The 27,994-nt window shown below is 40.3% G+C and overlaps 1 protein-coding gene across 1 annotated transcript in view; it reads right to left on the reverse strand.

Annotated features, from left to right (window-relative positions):
* The window catches only part of DNAH9 (dynein axonemal heavy chain 9), a 309,121-nt gene that overhangs the window by 111,038 nt on the left and 170,089 nt on the right, over positions 1 to 27,994 (reverse strand). The window contains exons 43-48 of the mRNA XM_004433052.3: positions 25,344 to 25,540; positions 16,371 to 16,533; positions 14,470 to 14,593; positions 3,229 to 3,371; positions 2,691 to 2,852; positions 2,254 to 2,487 (exon numbers count right to left, since the gene is read on the reverse strand). Coding sequence (XP_004433109.2) covers positions 2,254 to 2,487; positions 2,691 to 2,852; positions 3,229 to 3,371; positions 14,470 to 14,593; positions 16,371 to 16,533; positions 25,344 to 25,540 — 1,023 coding nt within the window. The remainder of the gene's footprint in view (positions 1 to 2,253; positions 2,488 to 2,690; positions 2,853 to 3,228; positions 3,372 to 14,469; positions 14,594 to 16,370; positions 16,534 to 25,343; positions 25,541 to 27,994) is intronic.

Raw genomic sequence — 27,994 nt, forward strand, 5'->3', positions numbered from 1 at the left:
GAGGAGTCTAAGGTAATGCCCAGTTTCTGGCCTAGGCAACTGGGTAGATAAAGGTACTTATTCATTGAAGTAGAGAATATAGAAGGAGAAGAAACTAAAACTGATGCCAGGACTTGGGAGGATTCTTCACTAATTATATGCAGATAGAGCTGGATTCACTAATGGTATAACCAGGCTTCTGTTTGTTAAATAGAGATCACCTAAAACAGGAAAACAGACATTTACACTTTCTTCGTCGTCTGTTCAAAAACCCAGGGCCTGTACAAAATAGATTATTCTGTGCTGCTCCATGAGAGCATCAGAGTGCCTTTCCTATTGCTTGCTCCCTACCAAATGTCCTCTACACAGATTGATCAGCAGAAGGCAAGTGGGTAGGAGGTAGAGTAAGGGCTGGTGGGGGTGCAGAATGTTCTGAGGGTACTGTAGGTGGGGGGAGACAGGAAGAGGAAGATGTGGAAGATGTTAAAAAATCTGGTAGTACTGCATTCTGGGATTCTATCTTATGCTGTTTTCTAGAAGTTCAGAGATTGAGAGAACCAGAAAGTGATCGAGAGAGACAATGTTACCTTTCTAGAACAAAGGTGTACACCAGGTAAAGTCCTAGGACCTTGACTGGGATCTGTGTACCTCAACCTACCCTGAACTGTAGCTCTAAGAAGGGGTTTTGGTCATGACACAAATGGAAAGAGAGCAGCGTGATAGATAATTGTCACATGCCATTTGTTGCCAAATATTGAGTTTGAACAGATCTCACCATGCCTGAAGGTACATAAAGAAAAAAAAAGTCTTTATATAAATACAGAACAGGGAAAGGATTAGCATCTAGAAGGCTAAGAAGAAGAACACAGCTCTGAAAATGACCCATTACCGGATCTAGAAAAAACATTCAGAAAGCTGTTTGGCATCATCAGTAGAATGGTTTCTGTGATACAGTTGCAGAAAAACAGGCTGAAATAAAAAAGCAATAGAATGTGTTGGAAGGTGAAAAGATGAGATGAGGAAGGGCTGCTAGGATATTAAAAATGTAAGAGCAGAATTAAAGTCTTCATTGGAAGCATAAGAAACAGAAGCAATATTACACACTATTAGATTAGTATTGTTGAGGATAAACTTGAAAAGCTCTCCTAGAATGTAGAGAAAAAGGCCAAAGGGATGAAAACAATGAGTGAGAACATAAGAAATATGGGGCACAAGGAACCCATCTAGCTAATCATTGCTCCTGGAGGAGAAGCCAGACCAGATGAACAAAACCAGATAATAGAAGAAAAATTTCCCGAGCAGAAGAAATTCTATGTGTATAGATTGCAAGGGCTCACTGCATCCCACTAAATGAACTGAAATCCTTTAGATATATTACACCTATGAATCAAGCAGCTGAAGTCTGGAGAAAGGACAAGTAAGAAGGAAGTTCAAGTGAGCTATTCTAAAGGCAAAGTTCTGAGACAATGACAGTAAATGAAAGGCTTAGATATCTACAGGAATGTGTGATGTCCAAGAATTAAATCGATGACAGTTTTAGCTTAATTGTGCAACTGCATGAAATGTCACTACCTTAATGAGAGGCTGGCTCTGTTGCTGGTAAACAGGGCACAAAAAGGGGCCATCAAGGGACCAGCAATGTTTGATGGGCGTGAGCAGGGGTAGAGAAGGTGCTAGAGTTGTCCCTAATTCTCAAGGGAAGAATAATAAATTAACTGAAATAAACTCATTCCACTTGGAAGAGTAACTAGAAAATATAGCAAGGACAGGATGACAGGGGCCTTCTTTTAATGGCCAACCATTTAGCGATATGAGGAAATGAATGAAATGAGACAGGATTTGGTTCTAATGGCTCTTTGACAGATAATACAGCAAGACAAAAAAAAGAAAAAATAAAAAAAGAAAATGGGTATAACCCTGCAACCATTTCTCTCAACCATTCATCTCTTTTGGTTTTGAAGATGGAAGGAATGTGGACTGGAGAGGAAAGGAAAGTAGTGGAAAAGAAGGACATGGTAAAGAGGAAGAGAGAAGAGGAGCTTCAAGGGATTCCAACATCAGTGAGAGGAAGTGGACCAGATCTGAAGCTGAGAGTGGGCCCTTCTGCTGAGAGAGCTCAGCCTTTGGCACTGTTTCTGATGGCACTGGGGCCTCTGGAAAACCATCAGTGATCTCCAGACCTTGATTGTGATCCCTCCAGTTCTCTGGAGAGGGGCTGCTCCCACTCCCTCTCAGTGCCCCACAGGCAGGAGAGATGGAAAGGATGTTCCTCACCTGGCCAGAGGTGCTGTGGAGCTTCAGCAGCCCATTCTCAAGCCGCTCCATTTTGGACTTGAGCTCTCTTCCATTCCTGCGCAGCAAGCTCTGGTAGAGCCTGATGAACTCCAGAAATGATTTGGGAGTCGTGTAGTTGTAGCGCTGCTCATTGCTCAGATAAGACTGGGAGGTTTGGTTGACGCTTGTGTGGACAAAAGCCATGAACTTGCTAATCGACTGCTTGACTGTGGGCTAAAATCAAAGAGCAGGAAATAAAGGACCATCTCGCCACATACACTGGGGTTGACTGTCCACCTCGCTCATTGCTTCATCACACAGGAAGTTGTGCTCCAACAACCATCCAAGCCTGAACTTAACCTTGAAATTCTAGACATAGAATTCCTTGTCCCCTAAGGTTAAGAGGAACTTGAGGAGTGTCCCCTTTTCCCTCTCACCTCAATGCTCTCTGAGTTCTGCAGGAAGCGGAGGCTGACAGACTCCAATGCCTGCTGAGGCCACTCGTGGAACCAGTCAATGGCCGTGCAGTTCACAATGGCTGGGAACTTCCTGCTGCGGACCCTCAGCTTGTTCCCCACCGGGGAGAAACAGAGAGTCACCTGGTAAGTCAGAAGCGTGGGGAGAACCAGGAAGGTATCAGAGAAGTACTCATAGAAAGACAGATATGGCCTTAGATTCTTTATTTCCCAGAAAATTGGGAAGCACATCAACAGAGACAAAATCTATAAATGCCATCCAGCCTTTCTATCCAAGAGATTAAGAATGCTGGGACTACATGAAGGAAGAGGGAGGCCGTTGCCCATGAAGAAGATGAGAAGCGCAACCTAGCAAAGGTGCACAAGCTGAGAAAGGCACTGCATCCTCACCACCCATTCCCAAGACAATCAATAAGGACAGCCGTGTCCAAAATACCAGTAGAGGCTCCCATGAACCACCTCTGGTCCTCCCCGCCCTGGGCAGCAAATCCTTCTATACCTTCAGTTGTCGTCGGACTCGATCTATAAAGAACTTCCAGCAGTTCTCTCTGCTGTCAATCAGACCTTGGCTCTTGACTTCATTCCTCACATTGCTTATGATGTTTTCAACTTCATCATCAGAATAGAGATCTGGGATTTCTCCTGGGAAGAAATGGAGCACAGATGGGCAGCTTTGGCATCTCTCTGCACGATGTAATTGGACATGAGAGGTTATTCAACCTTGGGACACAGGACCTTTTGTTTTTAGGCCATGTTCCCGTATTCTTGCTAGTGAGACTGGACAGATACCAGGTCTACTCCAAACCCAGGGTGGCGGAATGACACTTTAAAGAATGGAACAGAGTGTATGGCACACTCTTGTCCTGGGTCAGCAGTTGGTAGCACAGTGTTTTCAATTGTCTTTTCTTCTTTTGCATAAAGAATTTATTTATTAACTATTGTTAGTAGGAATTGTGCTCCTAAGAGCTTAATATCTAGCAGGAAAAATAAAATGGTTGTAAAATAGCCATAAGATTATGGGTGAAAGGGCAATGAGAAACATACATTTAAGTTCATATATTTAAGAAGAATGAGCTATCACTTGCTATTAGAGAAGAAAGAAAGAAAGAGAGCAGGGAATTAGTATATGATAAGTATGACATCTTAAATAAATGAGAAAAAGATGAACTATTCAATACATGGTATTAAGAAAACTGGAGTCTGAAAAAAAAATTATGGTTTGATCCTTATATTCCACTGTACACTAGGATAAATTCCAAATGGATCAATGATTTAACTATAAAAAATAAAACCATAAAAAAGATAGAAAAATTGAGGGAAATACTTTTATAACCTCTGAGTGGGGAAGGACTTTCTAACCATAACTCAAAATCAATATGCTTTAAAAGAAAGATAAATTTGATACATATAAATTAATAAATTTTATACGAAAATATAAATATACATTTTGTATAAAAATTAAAAAATTTGCATGGTGAAAATATCATAGGCAAAGTATAACAACAACAACAAAACCCAAAGAACCAATTAAGAAAATATATCTTTTCCAAAGAAGACGTACAAATTGCCAACAGGTACATGAAAAGACTCTTAACATCATTAATCATCAGGGAAATGCAAATCAAAATGACAATGAGATATCACCTCACACCTGTTAGGATGGCTATTATCAAAAAGACAAGAGATAACAAGTATTGGTGAGGATGTGGAGAGAAGGGAACCCTTGTACACTGTTGGTAGGAATGTAAACTGGTACAGCCACTATGGAAAACAATATGGAGGTTCCTCAAGAAATTAAAAATAGAACTACTATATGATCGAGCAATCCCACTTCTGGGTATATATCCGAAGAAAATGAAATCACTATCTTGAAGAGATATCTGCACTCCCATGCTCATTGCAGCATTATTCACAATAGCCAAGGTTTGAAAACAACCTAAGTGTCCATTAATGGATGAGTGGATCAAGAAAACATGGTATAGATATCTCCAAGGGATTATTATTCAACCTTAAAAAAGAAGGAAATCCCGTCATTTGCGACAACATGGATGAACCTAGAGGGTATTATGCTAAATGAAATAAGCCAGACAGAGAAAGACAAATACTGCATGGTATCACTTACACGTAGAATCTAAAAAAAAAAAGTCATACTCATAGAAACAGAGAGCTGAGGGGTGGGAAAAATAAGGAGGGATTGGTAAAAGGGTTCAGATTCTCAGTTATAAGATGAATAAGATCTGAGATCTAATGTATAACACGGTGACTATAGTTGATAACACTGTATTGTATAACAAAATTTACTAAGAGAGTAGAATTGAAATGTTCTAATCAAAAAAAAGGGGGGAGGGAGAGAGAAAATATATGTTTAACTCAGATTATAGTTAAATAACTAATCTCTTTAATATGTAAAGAAACTCTCTACAAATACAGGAAAAGTTCAATAATTCAATAGAAGGATGGGGTGAGGGATACGAAAAGAGAGTTCAGTACGGGAAATACAAATGTCTCAAACACATGAACAAACGCTTTACCTCACTTGTAATAACAGAAATGTACATTGAAGCTGTGTTCAGTTACTTTTTTGTTTGTACAAATCAGATTGGCAAACATGAACACTCTCAATCTCACTCATAATAACAGAAATGTTCTTTAAAACTATGCCTAATTATTATTTTTTACCAGATTGGCAAAATTCTGAAAGTTAGATAAACTGTATTAATAAGGCAGTATATGATGAATAAAAATTTTTTAAAATCCTAACTAAATACATAAAAATAAATATATGATAATGAAGTAGAGTTTATCCTAGAAATGCAAGGATGGTTAAATATTAGAAAAATCTATGAAAATAATTCACTACATTAATAGATTAAAGAAGTAAAACAATATGACCATCAAAATACATGCATTTTAATTTCTAAAAATTTAGTTCATTAGCAAACTACGGATAATTGAGATTTCTCTTAAGCTGATAATTGACACCTATTGTAGACCTAAGGCAAACATCATACGTAACGGTGAAATATTAAAATACTCTCTTTCAAATCAGGAACAAGACTAGCATGACTGCTATTCATGTTTTCTATTCAACATTATAAGGAAGTCCTAGACTATAAAAAGTCAAGGAAAAGAAATAAAATGTACAAGGGCAGTTAAGAAAAGAATAAAGCTATTATTGTTCAAAATCTAATTTTCTACATAGAAAATCTAAGAGAATATATACATAAACAATCAGAACTCATAAGTGCATTCAACAACGAGCTTGCTGGATACAAAATCAATATTGGAAATAAAATGGCATTTCTGTACTTCAGCAAAAAAATGTTATTTTAAAAGTAATTTAGGATACCAACGAAAACTATAAGGCAGGCAGTAATAAATATATAAAAAGATATGCAAGATCTTGATGTAAAAGCTATAATATACTACTGAAGGGCATAAATAAAACCCTAAATAAATGGAGAGAAATATTGTGTTCATGGGTGGATGACTCAGTATTACTAGCATCACAAAGATGCAATTCCAATAAAAAAATCAAATGGGTTTTTTTTTTTGATCCTGACAAGCATATTCTAAAATTTATATGGAAGAGAAAAGGGTAAAGGTTGGCCATGATATTTGTGAAGAAGAATCAGAAGGAGGGATTTGTCTTACCAGAAATCAAGTCTCCTTATAAAGCTACATTAGTTAAAACAATGTGAAATTGGTACTGTAAATATATTGGTAAATAAATAGAAAAATGAGTAAAACACCTAGAAACAGACCCAGATATAAAGAGGAAATTGACATAAAAAATCAGTGTGCAGACAAGGGATGGACTAATCAATAAGTGATGTTAGGAGAATTCAATATTAATATTAAAAAATAAAATTAGAACACTATACAAAAATACATTTCAGGTACATTAAAGATACAAATACGAAAAGCAAACAGTAACAATTTAAGAATAAAATACAGGAGATTATTTTTATGGTGTTGGATACGACAAAATTTCTGAAACAGAGCACAAAAAGCACAAAGCATAAAAAAAGACTGTTACATTTTACAACATTTAAACTAAATCAGCATGACAAAAGTCAGATAGAGACTTCAAAAAGATATTTACAACCCATATAATGAAAAAAGTGTTAGTATCCAGAATACATAAAGAACTCTTACAAATCCATATGAAATGACAAAGAAAAGAGCAAAAGGGCAAGTTCTATAAATAGGCAACTAACAGAAGATGAATAGCCCATAAACACTTGAAAAGATGGTCCAAAGTCACAAGTAATAAGAGAAAGGAAAACAATGAGATTGCATTTCATACTAATTGGCAAAAGTTAATATATCAGATAAACCAAGTGTTGGTGAGTTTAGGAGGAAACGTATTCAAGCAGAAAGTAAATTTGTACAACTACTCTGGAGAGCAACTTGGCACTTTTTAGTAAAGTTGAAATGCACATACCAGACAATTTAATAACCTACATTACCTATTGTAAAGAAACTCTTGCACATGTACACCATAAGTTTCTATTTTGCAACATTGTTCATAATTTCATGGTTGTTTCTTTTATTGTCTTCTGTATATCCAAAATATTTTGTAAAGAAATATAGAAAAACATAAAGGGGAAGAAATAAATGTGGGTGGTGAGAATGTGAAAACTGTGAGGGAAAGTCAGAAATAGAAAGAAGAGAGAGAATGCAGCAAAATGCTGAATTAGGAACGAGGAGGTGGGCTCCTAGCTCAGATGGAAGACTTGGCCTTGGAAAAGAGAGATGATAATGTTGGAGGAAAGTGCAAAGAAATGGAGACATTCTGGGAGGTAGAAAGGTAGCTGTGAAGCTAATACTAAATGACACCAGTTTTCCCAACAAGAGAGAGGAGATTGAGGGAGGTAAGAATGAAGGAAGCATGGGTATAGCTAAAATCTTGAAAACACTGGATATGACGGAAGGTGAATGTGATTCATTCCAGGATATTCTATGGGTATCAGAAAAGCTCTTTCTTATTTCCAGAACAAGGCTTTAGGTAGGTATTGAAGCTATGTGGACATGGAATCATATACAAGCTCCCCTTTAAAGTTCTCTACACCCACATGCTTCTTCCTTCCTCCATAACCAACATGTCATAGAAATGTTAGAGATGGAAGAAGCCATGGGGCCACCCTACCCATGCTACTCTCTTGTGGACTTGGGTGAGGTCGTCAAAGATGGGTGGTTTGGCAAATGGTCTGTAACTAATCAGAGTGATGGGAATTATGATTCTATTTGTCATTGAAGCTGCCGCACTTCCCTGAATCTGGAGGAAACCATGCCAACTTTCCAACAAATTCTGGTAGCTTGACAACACTAATCCAGCCAAGAGTTTATGAAGAGTTTTATACTAATTAGACTTACTCATTTAAAAGGTCAAAATAAAAAAAGAGATTATCATGAAAATGATCATTTATTATTTTCTGTTAATTGGGAAAACTTGATTTAATTTCCATTCATTAAGATACTTCATAGCATGCATATAAAATACGCTGTGCTATAACTTGTCAGAATCAAGGTCTTATTGATGGAATAATGCATTTCAGCCTCATTTGATTAAAATAGGGGTCAGAGAAAACTGCTAGGACAATGAAATGGTATTTAGCATGGGGTTGGGAGTTAAGGAGTTCAGGGCAGTCTTAAAAAGAGAAACATTCCAATAGAAGTGGCATGAGCCATACTCATCTAGCTTAAGGGGCTGACTACCTGTAGTGGGCGGTATTCCTTTCTCCTTCGCCTCTCTGATAATCTACATTTCCTAATCTATTAATATCTTAGAGTCCTCCAGTGAGAACTTGGATTCCCTTTGGTCTCATTATTTGTAATAATAAAGTCACCTTTTTCTTACTTGAAATGTGTAGGATTTATGTTCTTTTGGTGTTTTATGTATAAAAGCTGGATATTGAAGAGGGAAACTATGGTCTACAGGCTAAATCTGGCCCTCCATCTCTTTTTATATGGCCTGCAAGCTAAGCTGGTTTTTACAATTTTTAATGGTGGAAAAAAATTAAAATAATAATATTTAATGACATGTGAAAATTATGAAGTTCAAATTTTATTGTCCATAAATAAAGTTTTATTGGCCACAGCCACACTCATTCATTTGGGTATTGTCTGGCTATTTTTGCACTACAATGACAGACCTGAGTCGTTGTGGCAGAAACTGTATGGTCTGCAAAGCTGAAAATATTTACTTTCTGACCCTTTATAGAAAAAGTTTGCTGACCCTGGTTTATGTGATACCCTCATAGCTGAGATGTAGAAAGTCTCCAGAATATTTTAGAGACTTTTTCTACGTTCTTAGGATGGTGGAGTTTGTCACGGGATCCCAAGAGCACGTAAGAAGAAGACCATCAGATGGAATATCTGGGGATAAACACCTCTGAATTGGGAGCGAAGTTTGCATTTTCAGATTTGTTCCTCCAACTTCTGACGATGTTCCTGTCACTTACTGTGTGATGAAGGTAGTCATGCTGAAAGCACGAAACCGAACTGCCAGAGGAAACCAAACAGAGGCAGAGGCCATTTACATATTTGAAGTTTCCTCCTGAGACTTAAAGTTGGGAAACCCTATTTCTGCCTCCAAGTGCTTACAGGTTTCATGCGGCCATTAACATGTCCTAATATTTTGCAAGTCAGACTAATCATCATCTTCTCCGTGTTAGTCTGGGCTCTCAGAGGCCACAGCTGCTTTTGGGGGAGGAGATCTTGATGGTTTTAAGTGGTTCGGTTAGTTGGAGCTTGGTGATATAAAGGGCAAAGCTAAGGGTTAGATTCTCCATCAACCAGTTAGCTTCACACTGGCTTAAGGACTTTGACCCCATCTAGGCCTAACATTTTTCAAAAACATTTCCCTGGTCTCAAGGCAGGAAAAAAAAAAGGGAGTGTTGTGACTTTCTCAGAACCCCTGCCCCCCTCTCTCTACATGGCTGGAAACCTCAAAGCACAGGTCCAACAGTAATACCTAATATGTAGGATGGCACATCACTCTCATGATATTATGCACCTTAGTTCAACAAATACCTTCTGAATGCTAATGATGGACCAGGAGGTGCGTTAAGTGCTGACAATATAAATGATGAAAACAACACAGTCTCTGCAGAGGGTTATAATTATATCAGTATTGTTTTGTTTCCTAAGCTGGGTAGTAGGTATTTAATCCTTATTTTTTGCATCTCTGGATTATTTAATAACAAAAAATTAACCAACAACAGAAAACTTAGTCTCTGCCTTTCATAAGTTTACAATGTTGTTTCAATGCAACGGTGGTGTGTGCAACCATTGAGTGCTACAGAAACATGGAGGGATGTTTCTCATTCTTGGGGGCGACAGTGGATCATTAAAGATTTCCTAGAGAGATAACACCCAAAATAAGTCTTGTAATACGGGTAGAAGTTAATTCAGACAAAGAAGGAGAAGAGCATGAGGTTCAAAAGAAACTGTGAGTAAGTAAGGATGTCAGGAAACAGGACAGCATGTTATCTCAAGGAGTTAGGATTACTAGATCATAAGGGGGGAAGCGAGGCTAGCAAGAAGGGAAGGAAGCAGGTCAAAGGCATTTTTTTTTCTGTACAAAAGGATTTTATTCTGCATTCAGTTAGGAACTAATGAAGAAATTACAGTTTAGATAGACTCTTTTGGAAGCAATGAGGAGAATAGATTGGAAGGGCAATTGCCTGGGAGGTAGGGAGATGAGTTCAACAAATGACCTATCCACATTTGTTGAAACAAAAGATGAAAAGATCAGTGGTAGCCATAACAGAGAAGATATGGATTCAGAAATGGTTAAGGGGTAAAATTGATGGCAACTGATTATTTCTTGGATATAGGTGGTAAGGGAGAGCTTAGCAATGTAGGAGAATGCAAAAAGACATAGTCTCAAATAACTTGTGTGAGAATTCAGTACTACATGAAGAAAAGAAAAGGCTGATTACTCAAGCATCTTTTTGCATTACCCTTTTGGTATTTCTGTTTGTCAGTTGGAAAACCAACTAGCTGCTGGTTTAAATTTCCACTGGCTGTGGCTTGAGAACACATCTAGTGAACAGATCTACTAAGACCACAAAGTACGTTTAGGAGATCTGGTGCATGCTTGACAGCTTCTCTTTTGTCCCACAATTTGTCATTTTTCCTTTCAGGGAAATTGAACCAGAATTCAGCATATGTAAAGCATAGATGGCCCATCAGGAAATCCAGTTCTAGGTGCTCATGGGAGAAGAACAATCCAAGTCTGTTACAAATATTTCCAGACTCCACATTCTCATGTGATGTGTGCATTCCACTAGCATGTCAATCTGGGATCTAATCCTAAAGCACCTGGAAGATGAGGTGATCTTTTCATATTCTGTATACCAAGAGGAGATTTGGTCCAAATATAAAAAGGACAGTCTGGTTCAGAGATGGAGAGGCATATGACTTTACAAGAGAGGAGACCCAATTTATTATAAAGTATTCCAATAGACTACATAGAGGCTGTGTGATATTCACTTTTGAGCACAGCACCTACTGAATGGAACATGGGAGCTTAATAAGTGGTTTGGAATATATGAACAGATGGAAAGTCATCTGGTTTGGGCCAGGGAAAATAAATCCTAATTTTGGAGTGAACAATTAAGCCTTTTGAAAAGCAAAAGGAAAGTCCCAACATAAGATCTTAAAGTAAAATGAAGTATGACATCTGGCAGAGTTAGAAGAGGAAGAGACACCACACCTGGAGCAGACTTCTTATCTGGGACTGCAGTAAAATGGGCTTTCTGGAATGCTGGAAAGCTGGAGACGGATGTGCTACACCAGAAAGCCAGGGAATGATTCTATTTTCTCCCTCTAGATTAGGATGGAGCCTTGATGATGCTGATTTTGGTTTAAGGACCAAGAGAGAACAAATTTTGTAAAATTGTTTTAAATACCTGGGTTTAATGGCCAGTGTACATTCTTCAGGAATTATTATGCAGGGCAAAAGGGACATGGCAAGAATTGAACTTTTCAGATACAGCAAGGACCAATATTTCACGCATAGTTTCACCCACAGCTGCATGACCCCCCATTAAGCACTCTGGCAGCCAAGGGAAGTGACTCAAAGATATGCTTCACTTATTCTGATCTGGATGGCCATCTTGCTTCTTATACAATTATGTGTCCTTGCTAATTAAACCAGGAATTTAATTTAATTTTTAAACTTCATGTGTAGGATTTCTTCTTATCGATCTGTAACCCACCTGAAATGCAATCTACATAATGATGGGTTCTGAAATGTTTGGTTGGTGTCAGAAGTGGGATTTATGCAATGAATTACCATCACGTTTTGATTTTGGAAATGGTGTCAGGAATCCAAGGGATGAAACAGTGAACTAAAGAAGTGTGGGAGGAAACAAGATAGCCTACGTGTGAGATCATTGGGTCATTGAGGAAGATGTTTTTGGGGGGAGTCGAATCAGTGGGATTCACTCACTTTACCTTTATGTCCAACCTAACAGGACTTGTAGATAACTAGAGAAGTCTGAGTTGATGCCAAGGGAGCCCAATGTATAGTTTCCTAGTCTTTACTGTGTTATACAAGAATGGAGTGATTGCGCAACCAAATAAAATTGAAAAACTAAGGGGATGGGGAGGTTCTGAGGAATCCCTGTAGCTCTGCCTGGACAGGTAGTCAGTGAATTTCTAGACAGAAATTATTTATTTGACAGGGAAAAGTAGAACTAAGATACACTTTATTCTTCCCATTAAAGTGGTTAAGAAAATAGGGGAGGAAAATTAGAAAAGCATTACTTATAATTGTATCTCCATTTTAACATGTGTGTGTAAATCTTGTTTTTATATAAAAGTCTTAAAAGGGAAATATGAGCTTGAAATGCCATGATGTTGGAGCAGCTTGATTGCATTAAGTTTCCACTGGGCAGGACTTCAGAAATTCATCTGAACTTAAAAAAAGTGGTTTTCTAAATTAAAAATTAAAAATACTTAATTGAGGAATAAAACTTCAATTGGTAAAACTACAACATCTTCTGTGTCTCAGACATTATTTTAGGAGAAGGTGACCTGGCTGGATTGGAGCCAATTGAGATAAAGGATGAGGCTGGCAATATGCCTGGCATCTCCAAAGCTATAAGTCTTTGGAAGCACAATTTTACCCTTTTTGATTGTTTTAAAAAGCAGACTTTAGGTCACAGCTACAGGGTGGGAGGGCAGTTGGACCCCTCTCTCATTATTTAGTGAAATAATAAAAGTTGAGGCAATGTTGTAGGTGAAATACTATCGTAGAAGGTGGTGTAATGTTAAAAAGACAGTATTTAGGAAAGGAAAAATTTATTGTATTGGAGGAGAAAAGGTGTAAGAGTTAGTAGGCAAACTCCTGGATATAAAGCTAACTTAAATAGGGTGTGTTGGGAAAGAAATGAGAGTGTGGGATTTGTGTAATGCTGGGCCCCAGCACAGTAAGGAGCCTGGGACTCTGGTTCTCATCAGAAACAAGCCAAAGTTTGTTCACAGAGCCTGCTAGTGCATGATCTGGACCAGGGACCAGTGGCTCCTCATGGAAGTGTAGTAAAATGGCCTGGAGTACAAGGGCACAAAATTTGAAGCAGACAATGATTCTGAAACAGTGAAATTCCTAGAGATTGTATGGCAGGAGACATCCTGAAATATATTTTATATGACATGGAATAGACTATGGCGAAGTATATTGTGATCATGGTCTGTGGACTTTATAAACTAAAAAGCATTCAGCCAAAGAGCCAGAGGGTAGAGAAATAGTCTTTCTGAAATGTTGAAAAGCTGAAGGCAGAAATTTTGTTCAGGAACATCTGTGCACTGACTATTTTCTTAACCCAGATGAAGAGGTGGTTTTGCAGATGCTGAATTTGGTGTAAGAGCCCGGAAAGCATCTTCTCCTTTTAACTAATATAAATATTAAAATATACACACACACCCCACATTTCTGAAAATGCATAATGCATGTACCATACTGTCTTGTCTTCTTGGGTATATATATTTATATACACCGTGGGTATGTTTATATATGTATTTATATATATATACATATATACATGTATATAAAAATTTTTTTCTAGAGTGTTTGACATAAGTCCTGAATCCCTAAATAAATAAGGACAGTGAAGTATCAAGAGTTGAACTTTCCACTGAAGTCCTATCTTGTACTGAGAGTGTCACAGGGCAGTTGACAGCCCCTGTTAAGTTCTTTGGAAACCAAGGAAAACCATGTAGAGGTATTCTACATCTGTTCTTGCTTCCACAAAGTTCTGAATCCTTGGTTAATTAAATTGGCAACCTAATCTTGCCCTGTTATGTAAGTTTTGTGTGTGCACATTCTCTGTGTGTTTCTTCCTGCTAATGCCTAACCTACCTGAAATACTGCACACATTCTAGTTTCTCTCTGTCTTGGATATGGGAAGGGAGCAGCAACTTCTCTCTGGGCTCAGCAGATCAGCAGTCCCTTACCCTGCTCTTTTTCCTATTATCAGATCTAGCCCCACTAAGAGAATCTCAAGATTATTGTCTGTTTTGCAATGAAAGGAGAATGAAAGAGCCAGGACAGCAAGTCCAGCACCAATCCCAGAAGGACCTTGACGAGCCAGTTCTCCACTGTATCAGTTTTCACCCTCATTTCTACAACCTAGCCCTTCTGACCTTGGACCATATCTCCACTATGGAATGACTCCGACTCCAGGGGAAATTTACTAGAGATATTCAAGTGCAAAGAGTCTCTTACCAGACGCCAAGAGATCATTGATGAGCACAAGGAACTTCTCATCAGCCACTTGGGCATCAGTCATGAGAAACACCGTGCTGAGATTCTTTACCCCGGCTTTCAGGCACAAGCTGGCCAGGTCCATCTGCAGAAATAATCCAACAACAGTCAGAGATCTCTGAGAAGAGGGCCTTCTTGAAAGAGATCCTCATCCACTCTTTAGGAATGGGACCGTTTTCTTATCTACTTCCATGGGAAATAAAGCAAGATGGTAAGGGGTATCTTGCACTGACAAGCAGGAAATATGCCTCCTTCCTAGGCCTGGATCCCAATAGTGGTGGGCAAGTAAAATTAAAAAATGATGATCTTTAATTCAAACAACCACTTGTGGCTCCTGTATTAGCTTCTGGAGCTCCTGCTTTGTGCAAAGAGGTAACAGCTTTCCAAAGGACAGAGATGGCTCCCAGTTTATCTGTGTTACTTATATCATCATACAAGTGAATGACCAGCCCCAGGAGGCAAGTGATTGCTCTTGGTCTTGACAGAAGAGTAATGTACTTGGGGCTACTGGCCTGGGGGATGAATATATCTTATGCCAGCAGCCTCTTGTGCTCTTATGGCTAGCTCCAGCAAAAGACTTGTGTTGGGAAAAAAATATATTGGGGAACACACACACATACATATAATCACTTGGTAGGAAGTTACATCCATTCAAAACTGGAAGTGCGTGAAGTTTTAGGCTAGGAGGCCAAGCCCTGAATTTTTTCCAGCTTGGTCAACCTTGGTTCCTTTGTTGTATCCCTCTCACAACGCTCAGCCATCAGTCCCTAATCTTGCTCTTCTCTCTCTCTCACACCACTCAAAGTCCATTCTCTAACAGCCTCATACATTTCCTTATAGCAGAGCTTCATTAATGTCTAAATAATTCCACTTTAAAGTTAATAAACTTCCTTTTAGATCAACGGTTTTCAACCTTATGCATTTACAGAATTACCTAACACAATGTTTTTCAACTCTCATTAGAATCATCTGGGACATGCTTTGAAACATCGTGATGCCCAGGCCACTCTCCAGATTAGTTAAGTCGGAATTTCTGGGGGGTGGGATACAGGCATCAGTATTATTTGAAAGGGATTCCAGTATATAGCCAAGGTTGAGAACCACCGTCTTAGATCATTCAGTAAACGCATAATTCTCATATGCACTATCTGGTCTTCTCTTTTTTTGGAAGTGTTCAAGATTGACCTCATGTGAACCTGATGTATGACCTTAGATTCAGCCAATGACCGAGAGGCTGGGCTGTGGTTTCAGAGCAGCAGTGAGCATCACTGGCTGAGAGATTATGAAGGCGATGGGCAGGTCTGGCTCAGTGCTGGCTGGAATTCTCCCAGGGAAAGCGAGAGCAGCATCCTGATGGAAATAACATCATGACTCCCTGCCATGACTCTGTTGTGGCCAGGGATAAAAGAGAGGAAGCTGGACAAAGTGACCTTTGAAAAATTGTATATGATGCCTTTCTCCACTTTTCAGAGTGTGTGCATTATCTTTTAAAATATGAATTTCTTATAAAATTTGGGCAGACTGTCAGAATTCCTCCTAAGTTTACTAGAGCTGCTAGAGAGTTGTGTGCTGAATTTGAGGTAGATATGCTTCTGATGTGGGTGAGAACTGAGGCGCCACACACGTAACTAAAGCAGCTGAGGTTGCACAAATACAGACTTTGGGAAGGACCCTGCTCTCAGGCTGAGTTTAATGAGAAAAGAGCCCCTCATGTCACCAGCCCAGAATCTAAGAAGAAAATGGACGGACAATTAAGGGCAAGTTCTGGGCATGGGAACTGAAGAGCTAATGAAGGGTGACAGGGAGCTATGGGTAGTTGGAGAGAGGTTGAATCTCCTCCCACAGCCGCCAGGCTTTCTTACCTTGAAGTCAGGGATCTGGTAGCCTTTTCGCAGAGTGATCTGGAATACATCCATGGAGCTGATAAAAGCCGCCAGTCTTGTCAGACTCTGCTTGCCGCTCCCACCTACACCAACCAGCAAAGCGTTTCCCCGTGGGGACTCCAAGATGCGATTGATATGGCAGCTAAAGAGAAGGAAACAGAGCATATGGCTTTGGTCAGACTTTCCTCTGTGAGGAGCATGCATAATGGTCCGAGTGAGAACTAGAACCCTCTTTGGAGGCACATCATGGGCTGAGCTGTGGGAAACTTGAGTTAAATTGTCCCCAAACTTGGTCTCACCTTCTTGCTCAAGTTGATTGAAGTCGCCGCTGCTTTGCTTTAAGCCAAAGCCTCTGGTGAACTAGTGGCAGTGGAGGAAGAGCTCATGGCAGCCAGGCAGGATGGGAGAGGGCGCGTGATGGTGAGGGGGAGGGGACCTGGCTCACCCTCTGTCTCCTCCCCAGCCAAGCCTGACTCTGCCACATCTCCCCACTTCACTTTGCCTCACATGTTTGTCGTTTTAGGCAAGAAAAGGGGACAGAGAAAAGAGAAAAGTAGAAAGCAAACAATTAGACAAAAAAATTCAGAGAAGGCTAGAGGACAAGCAGGAACAGAACAGTTTGTTCTTCTTAGGGAAGAAGGAGCAAAATTAAAGTCAGCAGAATAGCAGAGAGCCTTGACACAGCTCTTGTCTCTCCCTCGTTTGTCTTCCCTGGATGTTGACGCCCTTGTAACGAATATCTGTGGATTCTTAGTGTAACCTACAGGACACCCACTTCCCTGGCTTCTGGATTCTTCCCTTTGCAGCTATACTTACCACTCTGAGTGCCCCAGCAATGGGGAAAGGTTTCCAGGCCCTGGGCTTAGACCAAGCCCTCCAGAGGACCCCCCTCCTCCTGCCCCTCCAGGCCTTCCTCAAACGGTGCTCTTCTATCAAGCTGTTCACAGCCCCTCCTCCAGGATGTTCCACCAATCTTTTCTTCAATTCCCTTCAGCACTATATATATACCCTATGTAAGGTACTTACACTCTTTATAAAAATAACTCCTACTTCCTTTTCTTTTTTCATCCTAAAAACAATGACTATTCATTATACAAAATGCATAAAATACAGAAGAAACTACAATTCTACTATCTAGGAATAAACACTGTTGACATTAATTATATGTCTTTCTGGACTTTTTTCTGGTGTCTGTCTGTATAAGTATGTATTTATGTGTATATACATTAAGTAATCTGAAAACTCAATATATTTCTACCCTGTAAATTTTCAAAATTGGGTTCACACTGTATACTGATGATGGTGCTCAGGGCAAGCTGCCCCAGGAAGCACCACTCTGGTATGCGGATTATTTCGAGCTGAAGACAATAAGGACTCAGAGAGCTCAGGAAAAATATTTGAGTTTCCCCTCCCAAACTGCCTAAAGAATTTAAAACCAAAAAATCTGTTTTAGGAAGGGGTTATTATCATGACTGTTATAAAAGATAATTTAAGATAGAGGTTACAATAGAAAAGGCACCAACAAGCCCATCTTATCGGGAGTTCTGTCTCTCTGGCCACATTCTTTGTATGGCCCTGCGAGGAGTTGTCAGACAATCATTTACAAGGGAAGTCTCCATTTGTAAAGGTATCTCCCTCTCTGTATTGAGAAAAAGGGGGGGTGAGCTCATTTCTAGTAACTTATCAATGTGGAAGATGAGGCCTTGGGGCTGTATAATAAACCTTACTCTTGTTTACTGTGCTTTAGTGGTAATCTCCTGTAACTGACTCCCCCCACCCCCAAATCCTCCTTTGTCATTGGCTGAAAATGATATTTAAGACGAGAATTTCTGCTATTGTGTTGAGAAACGCAGTGTCCCTGCTTTCTCCCATGTATACATGTTATTAAACTTGGTATTATTTTCTCCTGCTAACCTGTCTTGTTGATTATTTGGCCAGCCAGAAGAACCTTAAGGGAAAGGGCAGAGGGAGATTCTCCCTCTTCCCCCGACACTGAACATAGTGTTTTGAAACCATTTTTTCATGCAGCAATATACTGTGATTATTTCCCTATGACACTGAGTAATCTGCTAAGCCATGCTTCTAATGGTGGAATGATAGTCCATCGTATAGAATAAGCTCCTTGACTGCAATAGCCTACTGTTGGATATTTAGGTTGTTCTCAACATTTTCTAGTCATGAATAATGTCATATAAGTATTTCTAGTTTATATCTCTAATTATGTCCATGGGATAAGTTCCTAGAAGTAAAACTGCCAAGTCAAACAGTAAGACAATTTTTACAGCTTTTGATACATACTGAAAAACTAGTCCCCAGATTGGTAGCACCAATTTGTACTCTTCCTAGGTAGAATAGATTAAAAAGTGAATCTGTTATATTGGAGGATGAGCCTATGTTAGATTATTTTAGTTGAGTTAGAATGTGTTAAGTCAGGGGCGGGGTCCGTGACGTAGCGGTTAAGTGCGTGCATTCCACTGCTGGCGGCCTGGGTTCAGATTCCGGGCGCAAACCGAGGCACCGCTTGTCAGGCCATGCTGTGGCGGTGTCCCATATAAAGTGGAGGAAGATGGGCACAGATGTTAGCTCAGGGCCAGTCTTCCTCAACAAAAAGAGGAGGATTGGCATGGATGTTAGCTCAGGGCTGATCTTCCTCACACACACACACAAAAAGAATGTGTTAAGTCAGTGAATTTGGGGATACATAACACAGTGATCAAGCCACTGAGGAGAAATGGATGAGATAAGGAGGGAGAGACAACAGGTGTTGGTGATCTTAGAATCCAAAGAGTGTGTAAAACAAGAACTCAAGTAAAGTCCAACCAAAGAGATCAGAGGACACGTCTGAGACTGCATTGCAAAGGCTACAATCCTGGGTTCCTGTCTTTTGTTAATGATATTATGAGAAATGCCATATTCAAATTAAGTAATGGTAATTAGGGGTGCCACAACCAGCTAACCTCAATTTTGAGGAAGGGCTGGGGAAGTTTTAGCAGGTGGGGTTTGACATGTCAACAAAATATGAGTGTGTATGAGGTTAAACGGTCCATGAGTTTCTGTGGGTTGAATTTTCTTATTACTGCAAAGTTCTTTCATATACTGATGACTTAGTCATAATTACCATCATTAAACTAAATGTTTATGGGTCTTTATTGCCTCATCTCTTCTATGGGATGTGTTCGGTATTTGAAAGGAAACCCTAGGAGAAGGGTAGGTGAGTCAACAAGTCCCACCACCAGCAGGTAGGAGAGTCTGGCCCCCACACTTGTTGACACTGGATCTTATATATTTTTTAAAAATCTTTGCCAATTTAATGGTTGAAAATATTAAGGGTTTAATTTTTACTTCTTTGATTTCTAGGGAATTGAACATTTTTCTTATTAATCATTACGTATTTTTTCTTTTGTGGGTTTTCTTTTCACGTCCATTGCTCACTTCTCAATTGAAGTGTTCTTCTAGATTTGTAAGACCCCTTTATGTATCTTTCAAAATATCCCACCAATTTGTCACTTTTACCTTTTAGTTTTAATATTTTTTGGATGTATAGAAATTTTTAGCTTTTTGGACTTAAAGTTGTAGGTCACTAAATTTACATAGTTAAAACTTATCCCCCTAAATATTAAGGAGTTATTTATTGACCTATATCTAGTTCTCTTATGATTTTACTTTTTTCACTTTATAATTATTTAATTGTGATACTTATACTCTGTCTTGTATCAGATAGATTCACACTTCTCTTCCTCTCTTACTAAACCATAGTTTGTAGACATCTGAAGCGTGTGTATACTCATCTTGTATTCTCTATAGTGCCAGCGCATTGAAGGTATTCAAACTTTTCTTAAATTTAAACAAAACAATCCATTTCTTATATTCAGCATCACATTTGGGGTGATGTACATAATCATTCATTATGCCAAGTGCAAAGAATCATCTGCTTTGTGTCTATAAAAGGAGGGGGCAGGGGTGGATTAATGGAGGAGAGAGGCAAGCATGGAGGAGAAGCCCAACTGGGTTCTCTGTGCCGCCTGACACCCAGCTCTATTCTGGAAAGCCTGAGCTCAGCTTCGCACAGTCCACACTATTCAGTACCTAAATGGGAAATGCATCATTAGTGATGAAGTTTCCAAAGAAGAATGGTTAAGTCTGCAACTGTCAGCATTAGACTCCAGCTGGGGATTCATTAACAACCTCTGATGAGGCCAAAGGACTCTGCATTTAAATTACAAAATTTAAAAAGAAGATCAATATTCTAAAGGGCTCCTGGGCCAGAAAACCAAGGCAGTCTAAGTTAAGCCCATTACTGAATTTCTGGGAGATTAAAAAGAAAAGCTGAAGATGTACCACAGCACAGCTGGAGGAAGCTAGCTTATTGAAGACTAAACACACACACACGCACCCTGGAGGACTAAGACACACAAAAGAAGGGGCACAAGAGAGTGCATCTAATGCTCTTTTTTTGTTAATGATTGAGAAGTGATTCTAAGGGAAAAAAGGGGAGGCAGAAAAATATATGTGGCAGTGGAAAAACAAGAAAGAGATAGATTAAGATTATGCCAAGAGCAGGGGAAAAGATCTAGTGGAAAGCTTTAAGAAAAAGCAGAACAAGACTCTGCTGAAATGGTGAGAGAAGTCAGTAGGAGAGCAGAATGGTACCACTAAAGGAAGAGAACAAGCCTCTAACATTTATGGACCGCAAAGCGCTTCACGCAGACAGCAATAACCCTACGACGGAGGTATTTTTATTATCCTTGTTTTCCGGAGGATGAAATTGAGGCTTGGGGACCTTAGGTGTCCTTTGCAAAGCACCAATAGCCAATGAGAGACAGAACCAGGATTTGGACTTGGGTTTGGCTCTAGGTCCAAAACCTGTATGTGTAACCACTACGCGGTGCTCCATTATTGGGTTCAGCATAAAAGCAGTGGAATGACAGCAGTGAAGGTTGGGAAAGGTGTAGAATCAAATAGAAGAAAATGTTATGAATTCAGGTGGTGAGAACAAATAGCCAGATAATATAGTCACAATGATCATAAGCCTCATTGCGCCTGTAATATAGGCCCTTACCTCAGCTCCTCGGCCAGCCCTGTGGGCGCCTGGGAAAGCAAATACAGACTGTCCTTCTCTGCCCTGGCCTACTCCACCTTGGGTATCAGAAAGTGGGACCTTCCTGGAGTGAGTCCAAGCCCTCTGCCTTGGGCATGGTATGGAGTGAGGCAAGGCCATGGGATCTTCTGACATTCTTAGGTTATCTGTGTTTCTCGCTGTATTGTTCGGCATTCCTTTTTCTGGTATAAGAGGGGAATACTTCTGCTCTGTCCGGCTAGTTGAGGCAGCAAAGATGGTTGAGGAGCCCCAGGGAGGGGAGGGGAGGAGAGGGCAGTGCAAATAAGAAGTCATGGCACATTGATATTTTTAAACAAACATACAGGAAATTATACTTCCGCATACAGTTTATTCTTCAGAATTGCCCCCCTCAAGGCAGTTCATTATTCCAGTTATTTTGCCAGAGTCTGTTTAGGATCCACAGGAGAAAAGCTAATTTTCATAGCCTTATTTATTTATTTTGTTTTGTGAGGAAGATCAGCCCTGAGCTAACATCCATGCCAATCCTCCTCTTTTTGCTGAGGAAGACTGGCCCTGGGCTAACATCTGTGCCCATCTTCCTCTACTTTATATGCGACGCCGCCACAGCATGTCCTCGCAAGCAGTGCCTCTGTGCGTGCCTGGGATCCGAATCCGGGCTGCCAGCAGCAGAGTGTGTGCACTTAACTGCTACGCCACAGGGCCGGCCCCCTTCATAGCCTTATTTTTCCCTAAAAACAATATTAGTTGGTTTGATCATCCACTTTGGAAACCACATTGACTTCATCCCTTGCCATTCTCCCAAATTAAATTCATGCTTAAAGGATGGGGATTTTCCTCAATTCCAAGACTATGACACAGGCTCTGGTAGCTCTTAAAGAAGAGGGAAAATACTCACTGAAACTTCACAAGGTTAGTCAACAGACTTTTTAAAACCCTTATTTACTGAGCATCTGCTATGCACCAGATACTGCCCAAGGTACTGGGGATTCAGCGGTGAGCAAGACAGTGCACATGCTCAAGGAGCTTACACTGGATCAGGGGGAGACAAAGAAGCCCATGAAGGAGCATCACAGTGTGACGGTCAAGAGCAAACACTCCGGATCCAGGCTGCGTGAGTGTAGGCTTTGGCTTACGTATTTCTGGGGGGTGTGACTTTAGGCAACTTCCCTCATCTCTCTGGGTATCAGTTTCCACATTAATAATATAGGGATAATAGAAGACCTTACTTTCTTCAGGGATTTTGTGAAGACTAAATGAATTGATCTATGCAAAGAACTATGGACTAGGCCCATAGTTAAGTGTATAACTTCTATGTTAAATGTAGCTCTTACACATCATATCAACTGCTGCCTTCTCAGTGAGGTGTTCTGACCACCCTGTTTAAAATCAAAATCACCCCCAGCACTCTCTATCCTCCTTCCCTCTGTTTTTCTCTACATCATTCATTCCCATATGACATGCTAAGAATTTTTATTGAATACCTGCTATGTTCTCGGTACTGGGGATCTAGCAATGAGTTTAAAAAAAGATCCTTGAACTCATACTGAGATGGTCTAATCAATAAATATGTGTTGGGTGGGTGGATGTAAACAAATAAAAAGAGTGGTTAATCATGACAAATGTGGCAGGGCACTCAAGTAATACAAGGTGAGGACCCAGCAGTGACAACTGACTTTAGCAAGAGGTAGGTCTGTGGCAACTTAGATAAAAGCTTCTTTGTTCAAGTGATTATAAGTGGACTGAGGAGAGGATGAGAAGTGAGAAAGTTTGACAAGTATAGACGACCATTTTGATGAGTTTTGTTGTGAATAGGAGCAGAGAATGGGGTAGTAGATGGAAAGGGATATAAGAATCAAGAATAGTTTATTATTTTTTGATAAATGCTACCATGGCATGTTTGTATGTTGATGCATATGATCCAGAAATCAATGAGTTAATGACAATGGGATAAGAGGGAAGAGGGAGAGAGAGAAAAAAGGAGAGAGAGAGTAAAATAGAGAAAGAAAAGAGGGGAGGAGAGGGGAAGGGAGGAGAGAAGAGATAATTTCAGGAAGGAGTAAAGTCACTGAGAAGGTGAGAGGAGATGGGATCCAGTGTGTACATGGAGGGACTGGCCTTAGGTAAGAACAGGGACAGTTCATTAACTAAAATAGTAGGGAAGGCCAGATTTGTGGGCGGGATGCAGGTGGGATACAGATAGGCTGTGAAATTTGATGGCAGGGAGATAAGAGAATTCTCTTCTGGTCACTTTCATTATCTCAGTAAAATAAGAGATATGCTTATTAACTGCAAATAAAGAGAAGGAAGAGATGTTAGAGGCTTGAGAAGAGAAGAAAAAGGTATGATGCAGTCATCACATGAAAGGAAAAGAGCACACTGCCTAGGGTAATGGAGGAGAATTTCTAGCAAAGTTGAGGGCCCATCTGATATTAGTGGCTGAAAATCTGAAGCAAACCAAGTCAACATGGTGGCAGATTTTTCTTCAACAATCTTCAGATGCTTAGGGGCAGGTGTGGAATAAGAAGACAGTAGAGTTTAACTAGAGTGTGGTTTTGTCACACGGATGCGATGACAGGAAAGTTAGGGGTGTTTACACTGGGATGATGGAGTCTATGGTGGTTGAGGAAAGGAAAGACATGGTGGGGAGAGGGATAAAGGAGTCTGAGAAAGTAGTTGGCTCCATGAAATGAAGTCTTGATGAAGTTTAAGAATAGCTGGAATAAAAACTAGAGCAGGTGAATGGAAGTGTAGGAGGTACAAGTAAGAGAGTGGGATGCTTGAAATTGAGATTTTGGAGGTGGGTTCATTATTGATGATAGAAATTCTAGGGTAGGAACATGTGAATGGCTGAGGTGGGATGGAAGAAAAGATCATTAGAGCTAAGGAGGCCAAGGAAGAGAAAGACCAGGTGTTAAACAGATGCCAAGAATGAAGAAAGGTATGATTGAGGAGAGAAGGATAGTTCGGGCACGAAGGTCGTTGGTAAGGCATGGGGAGTAATTGGATGTCAGCAGATGACAGTAACAAGGAGAGGCAATGGGCTTGAAAGTCCAATTAGTTGTGCTTCAAAAGAACTGGGCTTTGTGAAGGATAAAAGGAGAAATGGTTTAAATACGCCATTGGGGTGGGGTAGGGGTAAGGAGGGTGCTTACCTCTCTCTGGGCTCTAGGGTGCATAGAATGGGGAAGAAAAAATAGCTTTCCTCAACGCAGGGTCAGTCAGGTTCCAGTTAGAGTTCATCAGTGAAGGGACAGTTCAGAGACGTTGAAGATGTAGTGGATTCTGCTATTGAAGGCCATAAGTACTGGAGGCAGAGTGGAAGGATTTGGACAGGCAGGGAGGGGTGGTAAACGGGACCCAGACTGGGGGATGTAAGGAGAAGTACAGGGATAGCACTGGTGTGAATATAAATGACCTGGGAGGCTTGGTGACTACTGTCAACGATTCATGTGATAGCAACAATTGAAAGGATATTTAACTTTTGAAATACATGAGCACTTAAAAACCTTCAATCTCATTATTTTAAAATTAGGCCTTGGACTAGTACGGGATGGGGATGCAGGTCTGAGTTGTTCTGGTGCCTCTTTTTGGGATCTCAAAATTGCCCTTGGTGTCACTGTGATCATGGCCAGGGATTGTAAATGGCAGACAAGGAAGCAAATCCATTTGTGCCTAAATTCAGCACTACGCTGCCTCCTAGGGCCAGTGGCAGAAGCTGCAGTGGCTGCTCTACCAGCTGCTATCTTGACTTTCATGGCAGAAGCAGTAGCTGCTTTCCTGATTTTAACAAGGTGTCCTCAAATGCCCAAATGAGACCTCTGAATTGGGAAGAGGAGGGAACTGAGAAAGGGCAACAAGAGAAGCACACTTACACATGGCGCATGGCATCCTCAAAGAGAACCAGGTCCATCACTGTGTTGACTTCATTGTGGTTCTCTAAGGCTTCCACCAGAGTTTGGGTCAAAAGTTCCCATGATTGTACAGGCATGTACTTGGGCTCACCAATGCCATTTGCAAAGTGGCAATACATGTTCAGGCTTCGGGTCTGCTCCACAGGATCTTCAATATCCTGGCAATGAGACACAGGGACAAGACTCTCCTTACTGGCTCTCAATTCTGATTCCACACAGAGTGGAGACACTTGATTTGCCTTTTCTCTCTGCACACTCTTTAAAATTAAGTATCAGTGCTGATTCCAATACTTCCTCCCTCTTGAGAAGCCCTTATAAAGTGGACGTTTAACATTCGTTTAGCAGATCCGTGAAGTCATGGATGATATTTGTTATTCCTTGTGGGCTGAGGATGGGAAATGGTAGGTGGGAGGTGCCCTTCCCACATACACAATAAGAGCCCACGTCTCAGCAGAGGAGTGGACGGGGACACATGGGTGGATTCCCCTGACCAGGGGCTCTTTCACCATTGTTGGGTGAAGGGGATCATGGCTCGATGGCCTTATCTCCCCTACACCCATTCCGACAGGTCTTGCTCCCCAATATGCAGCAGTGTCATAAAACATCCCTTCCTGTTTCCTATGAGATTACACACTATAGATTGCCAGTCCCAACTTCATAGGCTCAGCCCAGAGGGCTTGGCTTCTGAAAAACATACCATCTTGGGTACATCAAAAATGAGCCATCCTTAGGTAACTGGTTTGTTTGATGAGAACATTCATAATTTTAAAGCATTTACAGTAGAACCTCCTATTTATAAATCTTCCATAAAGGTTCGGGCTTATTGTGTGTCAACTCTTGCCCACAGGACAAACCTTACCATGTTTAATAAATACCTAGTATAACTCAATTAACTGAAAAGATATGGAGTCTATGTCTTCACCACCAATATGTCCTTTAATTGAAAGGCAGCTAATCTTTTTTTTTTAAATTCAGAAAGGAACTACTTACTTATCAAAACCTGAGATTTCGAGAGGAAGAAAGGCTATAGAGGAAGTAGGTCCAAGAAAGAATGGGTTTTCTAGTGTATAAGTAGGAATTTATACCAGCACGAGCAATTGTCCCCATTTGTCATTCTTTTCTCCTAAGGTTCAGACTGGGAGACCCACCTGGGAAAGAGGTAACCAGCATGCTATTCACCAGCAGGGATATTGCCCAGGGCATAAGTCACTGTAGGGTTTGCCTTGTAAGCCCATGGGACAAGATTCATCAAACCTAATGGAGGAGGGAAAGTGAAGATGACAGTGACAACTATAGAGAAACCAGGACTGCTGCCTGGTTATAAGAAGAAAGAAGAGGAGAAAGTTAAATATCAAAGAGTTATATTTTGAAGGTGCGTTAGGTCCACAGAAAACCCTTAAACTATTCTGGCTTTGCCAGACAGTAACAATAAGTGTCCAGCCATTTGGATAAAACGTTAATGTAATGCAGGAGACACATTCTTGCTAGTTGAGGAAAACACATGGGAAAACGATATGGGAATACATTTACCTAGTTTGAAAATAGGCTAATATACTGGGAATTAGTCCTGTTGGCAGTCATTTTACACTCATGATCCAGCAGAGGACAACAGAAGCACAGTTCTGAAAAGCCTGGCCTACAAAGACTCTTTGATGAACAAAACAATAAGTCTCCAATTTCATGATCAGAGCCATGCTGTGTAGAAGGGAGAGAGAAAACCAACCCACACAGTGAACAAAAGACTTCTTAATAGTGGCACCATATCACACCAGGCCCATCAAGCAGAGAACTTTAAGCTTTTAAATGTGGAAACAGGACTGTGTTGCTTCCTTGGTGGAAATTTGGCAACTTTTCTTTGATACTATTACCAAAATTTGGTACAGCCAAAGGTGCTTCAGGTTGGCTTTTCATATCCTTCTTGGGGGAAGGATAATGGCACTATTAATTCTATCTGGGTCCATGATCAAAAGGATGTGTCTTTAGTATTCAGACTCACATAAGAACCACTATTTCAAAGACTGAGTGTTGTTACTCTGAAGTGCTAGCTCAGACCAGCTTAAGAAGACAGCTAAGGCTCATTTGCAGAGCTAGCAGTGAATACAAAAATTGGCAAACTCTACAATGCTCAGAGAGGGGCATCTAAGATGTGAGAGTGCTGAACAACAGGCCATATAAAAATGATGGGATGACTGGAGGAATTCAGGGTGTTTGGCCTAGTAAAGAGCAGATCCAAATAAGTTACTTAAAATGCTGTGCAAACATTCAAAAAGCTGTCATATAGGTCCAGATGGACTGTAAATATCTTCAGAGGTAGACCCAGGATCTTATCAGGAAAAAACATGGAGGTAAACCTAACAAGGTGAGCATGGGGACAACATGGTACACTTAAAGAAAAGATCTAATTATTTCTAAGTTCAAGAGAGGACAGACAGCAGTATGTGTGGAAAATATGGGGCTTTGGTCAACAGAAGGCTTGTGTTAGTCATGCAGTAATTTTGACACTAAGAATGTAATATGATCTTAGGCTGTGTTAATTTATCAGTGTTTCCCAAGGCATATTCAGTGGACCATTCATTCTGCAAATTATTAATAGGTTTTATGAAGGGAAAAGA

Source organism: Ceratotherium simum, chromosome 16 (genome assembly GCF_057802395.1).
Source record: "Ceratotherium simum simum isolate JZ-2026a chromosome 16, ASM5780239v1, whole genome shotgun sequence".
In the NCBI taxonomy this organism is placed as follows: domain Eukaryota; kingdom Metazoa; phylum Chordata; class Mammalia; order Perissodactyla; family Rhinocerotidae; genus Ceratotherium; species Ceratotherium simum.